Source organism: Salvelinus sp. IW2-2015, linkage group LG37 (assembly GCF_002910315.2).
Source record: "Salvelinus sp. IW2-2015 linkage group LG37, ASM291031v2, whole genome shotgun sequence".
Classification (NCBI taxonomy): domain Eukaryota; kingdom Metazoa; phylum Chordata; class Actinopteri; order Salmoniformes; family Salmonidae; genus Salvelinus; species Salvelinus sp. IW2-2015.
Genome location: NC_036876.1, coordinates 4977303 through 4986822, shown reverse-complemented (window position 1 = coordinate 4986822; position 9520 = coordinate 4977303). Strand labels below are relative to the sequence as shown.

Genomic DNA, 9520 nt, shown 5'->3' with positions numbered 1-9520 from the left:
TTGTAAAGTCAATTAACAGCATTCTCACAAGTATTCCTCTTGTCCAGATGGGATAGGGCAGGTGCATGTGATGGCAATTGCATCGTCAGTGGACCTATTGGGGCGGTAAGAAAATTGGAGTGGTCTAGGGCATCAGGTAGGGTGAGGTGATATGATCCTTGACTAGTCTCTCAAGCACTTTCTGATGACAGAAGTGAGTGCTACGGGGCGATAGTCATTTAGTTCAGTTACCTTAGCTTTCTTGGAACAATGGTGGCCAAACTTGAGCATGTTGGGGACAACAGACTGGGATAGGGATTGGTTGAATATGTCCGTAAACACACCAGCCAGCTGGCCTGCGCATGCTCTGAGGACGCGGCTAGGGATGCCATCTGGCGGTCAGGTATTTAGTCTGGTGGTATGGATGGAAAAGAGATGTGGTCTGATTGGTGGAAAGAAGAAGAGAGAGTGTGGTTTAGATAGGGTAGAGAAGAGAGAGAAGAGAGAGAGGAGAGGAGAGAGAGGAGAGAGAGAGAGAGAGAGTGGGTGTGAAGAGAACTGAGAGAGGAGGGGGTTAAACAGAACAAAAAGATCAGTGTGGTGAGAGCTGATAGCTCCAGGTCAGTCTTCCTGTGGTTCAGGTTGTCTCTTCACAGAGAGAGAGAATGAGATGAGTTTACCACAGTGGAAATAACTAGGCCTATCAGTGACCATTATACACACAAAACGACCACACAAATTATTTTGCCAGTAAATGTATTTATGTATTGGTTATTTCCCCTTAAATATACAGTACAGTACACAGTATTATGAGTTTTTTTTTAAAGTCCCAATTTTTTGGCAGTTCTGTTTCAGTTTGTGTCCTAAATCTTATTGAATTAAATCTTATTTTCACAGAACTAGATATATTACCCAAGGGCTATGTCATCTTCAATTTCAAAAGATTGATAACATACTGGGAATCGATTCTAAATAGTGTTCTTTAAAAAATATTTACACTGTCTCCCCGACAAATATATGTCATGAGACGTCTAGTCTTGTTCACCTCAGCAGAGGTGAATCTCAATTGCCAATCTCCTCACGTCCTCTCTCCTCTCTTCTCGCCTCCTTCTCTAAAACTCATTGGATGAGAAGCAGAGTCCCTCTCCTCTATTTTTCCTCCATGGGATTTGAGAAGGTCGTGATGCGTTGCTCACTGGTCCCTCCTACTCCTACCTCAGACCCTGACCATGAAGGCTGTCAGAAAGATATTTTGACACTGCTTGGAAAAAGGGACAGAGCACAGCAACAACAGCAAACAACAGTCAATTATAAAACAAACCATTCAATATCCACTGAGTAGTCAAATCATAAGAACAACTTGCAGATATTGAGTTGAAATGATCACAACCAATTTGACAGAGCTTTAGAATAATTTGAAAAAATAATAATGGTCAAATGTTGCACAAACCAGTGTAGAAAGCTTTTAGCGACTTACAGAAATAGTCACAGCTGCAATTTGCTGCCAAGGGTGTCCAACATGTATTGACTCAGGGTTTTGGATACTTAGCGAATACAAGATACGGTAGTGTTTAATTTTTTCATAAACCTTTAGACAAATGCTCTAACTTTTCTTCCACTTTAACGTTGCAGAGAATTTGTTGTAGACCGTTAACAAAAAATTACAATAAATCCATTTCTATCCCACTTTGTAACACAACAACATTTGGAAAAGTCAAGGTGTGAAAACTTCTGAAAAAACTGTACAACCCTCAGTGCATCAAAATCAACACACATTCTATCCACACTCTCTTCATCTGTGTATCTGGATGATAAACACAGACAAGACCTTTGCTGCTCAACAAGATGTTCAAACCATGTATGTAAAGAATACAAACATGAGCTAAAACTTTTCAATTCACGAAAGCGTTCAAAACAAGTGGAAAATATGCAGAATACTTTGTAACTTCACAAAAATGTGAAACTATAATACATTTGTCAACTCTTTTCCTTCATGAAAACCTCTGACCCATGCGCTCCAAACATATCGACTTCAGTCAGGATCAATTTTCACAGTGCTATTTACTAATTCTTAACATACAACAGGTGCATATACAGGGTTGGCGAAAGCAGTTTCATACTACATATAGTCTATTGATATTGGCCTTATCTTTATCTATTCCTGATGAGGTAGATGATGATGAAGATGGTCAGACAGCAGAGCAGAACTCCAGTTCTTTGTGATGGAGAAAAGGAGACCAGGATTCTCATCTGTGATCAGCAACTGAAATGATAAGAAATTCTACGGCTAGGTTGTATAAGATGCCGTTGTACTTTATTTCTATTCTGTGGTACTTTCATGGATACATCATATTAATTCATTTCTGAAAGATTCTCACTTAAAATACAGAATGAAATTACCTTCTTCATAGTGCTCTGTAGGGTCTTGTCATAATCTTTGTGACCTTTGAACGATTAGTGAGTTAAATATAATATTCTACTGTTATTCAAACTGTAATACGATAGTATTGTATCTCATTAAGTCAAAATAATTGATACCTAGAATACATGTTTGTGCATTTGGTGTCATAGCAGAACAATTTATTGAAAAGATTACCTTGGACCTTCAGGACAGTCGCATTTGTGAAGATGAAATAGTTATCCAACATTCACAGAAGTACAGACCAGAATCAGCTACATCCACCTCTGTGATTTCGAGAAAGATAGTTCTATTGGTGAATTAACATTTTCATACTTTTGCTCTGAAATCCATTTGATGATTAACAGTTGGCAAAGAGCTCCACATAGATGTGATGCACAGGGGTTCTGAGCTGTTGACTTGCTTGAACCAGCCAACATGTCCTGGAGTTTTAAGGACATTGATGCACCTGCAGGGTGACATTTCGCCTGAAATGGACACCAATAAGGCGGAGGAGAGACAGAAACAACATGGGTCAGATCTGAAAGAGAGAGAACAAAAGTTACAAAAGATTGTGAGTAAAACGTATTCTATCATGCACATTTATATACACACCTAAACACAGTCACAACTATGTGAAAGACCAAATCTACTGATGAATCACAAAATCTGAACTGAGGGATACAGTCACTTACAGAAGCCGTAGAGGACGAGAGCTGGTATATATATGCGTTCCATTCCGTGTTAAGATCTGCACTGCCAGACCATGAATGAAGGACTGAATCTTCAAATAAGAGAGATGAAAGTAAATTGAGATTATGGGCGGGACATAATTGACAACCATCGCTGTATACCTTGACCACAGATAAAAACAATCTTATCACCAACCACTGATGTTCCACTCTTGTATTTGGTTTGATAGAGAGAATGATAAGATATTTAATTATAGACTGTAGTTTATCATCATAGATGTTTGCAGAATTTATATAGTCAGAATTGATCAAATATTTTTCAACACCAGTGGTCAAAACATATTAGTCCATTTTTAAAGTAATAACCTTTGAAAAGGGTCTGGATGACAGTAAATATTCTAAATCTAAATCTGTTCTCACTGTGAGATTCCCCTCCACTGTTGTGTTTATTTTATTTTAGTGGGCTGAAAGGACCTCCTGGATGGGTAACTATTGGCTGGAATTGGTGATGGTTGTGTAGGAGCAAAACTCATGACAATGATTACATTTCCAGTATCCGCAGTATCCGGACGTGCCACTTTGAAACTGAGACAGAATAACATGTATAAGGGGTAAAACATACGTGAGCTGAACTTAGGTAAAGGGACAGAGCTAGATAAACAAAGAGTTAAGCATTTGTCTACAGTAATGCATAATGTCAGCAGAAAACAGAACTCATACTGGAAACATATGTATGCAATAAAAAAATTAATGTTTTTATTATAACCAGGGCCCCGCCACCATTATAATCTAGACCGAGCAGATGTGGACGTTAACAAGCAAAAACTGAGACTGGAAGATAATGGTGGCGAAAGGCCAGAGGGAGTAATTATCCATATGGAGGGAGGTGACTCTATGTGTTATGTAAAGAAGAACAACATATAAAGACAGAGACTCCTGTGAATCTCTCTCTTTTTGCGTTAACAAGCAAAAACTGAGACTGGAAGATAATGGTGGCGAAAGGCCAAGGGGAGTAATTATCCATATGGAGGGAGGTGACTCTATGTGTTATGTAAAGAAGAAAAACTATAAAGACAGAGCCCTGTAAGAAGAAAGTTGGTCATCCCATGGAATCGCTCGGCTCTGTTACTTTGTAATGAAGTCTAACTGAATCTACAAGTTCCGGTGTCGGTGCAAATATTTGACTCACTATTTCCACAACATTGGCCAATAGGGGGGGGGACTCTTCTTACTGCACTTATATATCAATGAGTTTAGGAACTTTTGGGATTGCCAGGAGCAGTGGCTTTAAGGTATACTATGGGTGAAGTACAAGCCACTGCTCCTGGCAATCGCAAAAGTTCCTAAAGCAACAACAGCCATGTTGCTTACACAACCTATGGTAGCCTAACACCATCACCATCACACTATCACCAAAACAGACAACAGTGACACATCAGTCACAAACAGGATGATGTTAAAGGTATAAGCAGTCCATTTACTAGGAAATAATAAGCCAATAGCCCCCAATCGTAAGATCACAAAAACACAACCATTAGGCTAAACATTTACAAATAGACATGTACAACTATTACTTCCCATTGCAAACATCGTTATCACATTACGCACACACACTAACCATTGATCTAAAGTTTCACACGCATAACACATTATTTTCAAAGGGATAGCTAACAACAGCAAGTGAACTGCACCAAATGATGATTTGATCATTTGAAACAACTTCTTGTTAAAAGTTAATTTCGAAAATCATGAAGCTAACAATTTAGCATCAACATCTTCTTCATTTTTACCAACAACAGCAGCCGCCGCACACTAGCCTACAGCAAAAACTAGCTAGCTTAGACAGTGGGAAAACTACTGCTTGCTATTGCGCGGGGACCTGTTGGGCCTTAAAAAATGGCAAAAGTTTCCATACGTTTTTGTAAAAGTGGTCCCACCCATTACAAGTCAAAATGTGATTGGTTGATTCCACTGTCACTCCAAAATTCTGCTCTAATATGGTTGAATGGCAGGTGCCTTCTATCGAGCTTCTGATGGCATAGCCAATGTTGAGCTCTCTAGCTACATTTCTCCCCAGAGACAACCAAAGGGAAACCTTGAATGGATATTTTTTTCTCCACAGTTTTAACCGTTTCCTTTTAAACGCAAACAGAAAATTTTTAATCAGAATGTCATTGAAAAAATAATATCATCAGAATACTTTATAGGTCCTTGTGCCTTCTGTGAAGACTTAGAAGGCCTTGAGCGATCCCCACTCCTTAAAGGGGAGTGGGTGGTGAAGATGATAATTTCTGTCCCATAGAAATGAAGGCCAGGCTTTTGTTAAACGTTGAATAAACTGATGAAACTCGGTTGAAAAAACCTACTTCATGATGTTTTTCTAATATGTATCAAATAAAAACAAAGCCGGAGATATTAGCCGTGTATACCGAACGCTTATCAGAAGACAATAGGAAGGTCCTTCCCGCGCCTAGGTAGAGAAAGGAAATTGTGGACACGTCATTCCAAGAGCTCTTGTTCGACCTCAGATCAAGCTAGACACCCCATTCCTCCTTCCACTGCCTGTTGACATTTAGTGGAAGGCGTATGNTCAGTGTGGTGAGAGCTGATAGCTCCAGGTCAGTCTTCCTGTGGTTCAGGTTGCTCGTCTTCAGCAGAGAGAGAGAAAATGAGATGAGTTCACCACAGCGGAATATAACTAGGCCTATCAGTGACGCTATTATACACACAAACGACCCACAAATTATTTTGCAGTAAATGTATTTATGTATTGGTTATTTCCCCTTAAATATACAGTACAGTACACCAGTATTATGAGTTTGGTTAAAAGTTCCCAATTTTTTGGCAGTTCTGTTTCAGTTTGTGTCCTAAATCTTATTGAATTAAATCTTATTTTCACAGAACTAGATATATTACCCAAGGGCTATGTCATCTTCAATTTCAAAAGATTGTAACATACTGGGAATCGATTCTAAATAGTTGTTCTTTAAAAAATATTMCACTGTCTCCCCGACAAATGTTATGTCATGAGACGTCCAGTCTTGTTCACCTCAGCAGAGGTGAATCTCAATTGCAAACTCCTCACGTCCTCTCTCCTCTCTTCTCGCCTCCTTCTCTAAACTCATTGGATGAGAAAGCCAGAGGTCCCTCTCCTCTGAATTTTTCCTCCAATTGGATTTGAGAAGGTAGTGATGCGTTGCTCACTGGTCCCTCCTACTCTACCTCAGACCCTGACCATGAAGGCTGTCAGAAGRGTATTTTTGACTACTGCTTGGAAAAGGGGGACAGAGCACAGCAACAACAGCAACAACAGTCAATTATAAAACAACCATTCAATATCCACTGAGTAGTCAAATCATTGAGAACAACTTCCAGATATTGAGTTGAAATGATCAACAACCAATTTGACAGAGCTTGATAAATTTGAAAAATAATAATTGGCAAATGTTGCACAAACCAGGTGTGGAAAGCTCTTAGCGATTTACAGAAATAGTCTCAGCTGCAATCGCCGCCAAAGGTGATTCCAACATGTATTGACTCAGGCTATTGAATACTTAGCGAATCATGATACGGTAGTGTTTAATTTTTCATAAACTTTTGACAAATGCTCTAACTTTTCTTCCACTTTAACATTGCAGAGTATTTTGTGTAGACCGTTAACAAAAAATGACAATTAAATCCATTTCTATCCCACTTTGTAACACAACAACATTTGGAAAAAGTCTAGGGGTGTGAAAACGTTCTGAAAGAACTGTACAACCCTCAGTGCATCAAATCAACATACATTCTATCCACACCTCTTTATCTGTGTATCTGGATGATAAACACCAGACAAGACCTTTGTTGCTCAACAAGATGTTCAAACCATGTATGTAAAGAATACAAACAATGAGCTAAAAACTTTTCAATTCCCGAAAGCGTTCAACAAGTGGATAATATGCAGATACTTTGTAACTTTACAAAAATTTAAACTTTATTAATACATTTGTCAACTCTTTTCCTTCATGAAAACCTCTGACCCATGCGCTCAAAACATATCGACTTCAGTCAGTATCAATTTTCACAGTGCTATTTACTAATTCTTACATACAACAGGTGCATATACAGGGTTGGCGAAAGCAAGTTTCATACTACATATAGTCTATTGATATTGGCCTTAGCTTTATCTATTTCCTGATGAGGTAGATGATGATGACGATGGTCAGACAGCAGAGCAGAACTCCAGTTCTTGTGATGGAGAAAAGGACCAGGATTCTCATCTGTGGATCAGCAACTGAAATTATAAGAATTCTCAGGCTAGGTTGCTATAAGATGCCGTTGTACTTTATTTCTATTCTGTGGTACTTTCATGGTACATCATATTAATTCATTTCTGAAAGATTCTCACTTAAAATTACAGAATGAATATACCTTCTTCATAGTGCTCTGTAGGGTCCTTGTCATAATCTTTGTGACCTTTTGAACGATTAGGTGAGTTAAATATAATATTCTACTGTTATTCAAACTGTAATACGATAGTATTGTATCTCATTAAGTCAAAATATATCTGATACCTAGAATACATGTTTGTGCATTTGGTGTCATAGCAGACAATTTATTGAAAAGATTACCTTGGACCKTCAGGACAGTCGCATTGGTGAAGATGAAATAGTYATCCAACATTCCACAGAAGTACAGACCAGAATCAGCTACATCCACCTCTGTGATTTYGAGAAAGATAGTTCTATTGGTGATTAACATTTTCATACTTTTGCTCTGAAATCCATTTTGATGATTAACAGTTGGCARAGAGCTCCACATWGAYGTGATGCACAGGGGTTCTGAGCTGTTGACTTGCTTGAACCAGCCAACATGTCCTGGAGTTTTAAGGACATTGATGCACTGCAGGGTGACATTTTCGCCTGAATGGACCACCATTAAGGGCGGAGGAGAGACAGAAACAACATGGGTCAGATCTGAAAGAGAGAGAACAAAAGTTACAAAAGAGTTGTGAGTAAAACGTATTCTTCATGCACATTATATACACACCTAAACACAGTCACAACTATGTGAAAGACCAAATCTACTGATGAATCACAAAATCTGAACTGAAGATACAGTCACTTACAGAAGCCGTAGAGGACGAGAGCTGGTATATATATGCGTTCCATTCCGTGTTAAGATCTGCACTGCCAGACCATGAATGAAGGACTGAATCTTCAAATAAGAGAGATGAAAGTAATTTGAGATTATGGGCGGGACATAATGACAACCATCGCTGTATACGTTGACCACAGATAAAAACAATCTTATCACCAACCACTGATGTTCCACTCTTGTATTTGGTTTGATAGAGAGAATGATAAGATATTTTAATTATAGACTGTAGTTTATCATCATAGATGTTTGCAGAATTTTAWATAGTCAGAATTGATCAAATATTTTTCAACAGACCAGTTGGTCAAACATATTTAGTCMATTTTAAAGTAATAACCTTTGAAAAGGGTCTGGATGACAGTAAATATTCTAAATCTAAATCTGTTCTCACTGTGAGATTCCCCTCACTGTTGTGTTTATTTTATTTTAGTGGGCTGAAGGACCTCCTGGAGTGGGTAACTATTGGCTGGAATTGGTGATGGTTGGTGTAGGAGCAAAACTCATGACAATGATTACATTTCCAGTATCCGCAGTATCCGGACTGTCCACTTTGAAGTACTGAGACAGAATAACATGTATAAGGGGTAAAACATACGTGAGCTGAACTTAGGTAAAGGGACAGAGCTAGATAAACAAAGAGTTAAGCATTTGTCTACAGTAATGCATAATGTCAGCAGAAAACAGAACTCATACTGGAAACATATGTATGCAATAAATAAATTAATGTTTGTTATTATAACCAGGGCCCCGCCACCATTATAATCTAGACCGAAGCAGATGTGGACGTTAACAAGCAAAAACTGAGACTGGAAGATAATGGTGGCGAAAGGCCAAGGGGAGTAATTATCCATATGGAGGGAGGTGACTCTATGTGTTATGTAAAGAAGAAAACAACTATAAAGACAGACTCTGTGATAAGAAAGTTGGTCATCCCATGGAATCGCTCGGCTCTGTTACTTTGTAATGAAGTCTAACTGAATCTACAAGTTCGGTGTCGGTGCAAATATTTGACTCACTATTTCCACAACATTGGCCAATAGGGGGGGACTCTTCTAACTGCACTTATATATCAATGAGTTTAGGAACTTTTGGGATTGCCAGGAGCAGTGGCTTTAAGGTATACTATGGGTGAAGTACAAGCCACTGCTCCTGGCAATCGCAAAAGTTCCTAAAGCAACAACAGCCATGTTGCTTACACAACCTATGGTAGCCTAACACCATCACCATCACCACTATCACCAAAACAGACAACAGTGACACATCAGTCACAAACAGGATGATGTTAAAGGTATAGCATCCATTAATCTCTCTCAAT

The 9520-nt window shown here is 38.7% G+C and overlaps 1 protein-coding gene across 1 annotated transcript in view; it reads right to left on the bottom strand.

Annotated features, from left to right (window-relative positions):
* LOC139023861 (uncharacterized) overlaps positions 1 to 8253 on the bottom strand; it is an 87562-nt gene extending 79309 nt beyond the window's left edge. The window contains exons 1-3 of the mRNA XM_070437925.1: positions 8177 to 8253; positions 7680 to 8024; positions 7480 to 7524 (exon numbers count right to left, since the gene is read on the bottom strand). Of these exons, the coding sequence (XP_070294026.1) occupies positions 7480 to 7524; positions 7680 to 8024; positions 8177 to 8219 (433 nt within the window). The 5' untranslated portion in view covers positions 8220 to 8253. The remainder of the gene's footprint in view (positions 1 to 7479; positions 7525 to 7679; positions 8025 to 8176) is intronic.
* Positions 8254 to 9520: the final 1267 nt, after the last annotated feature.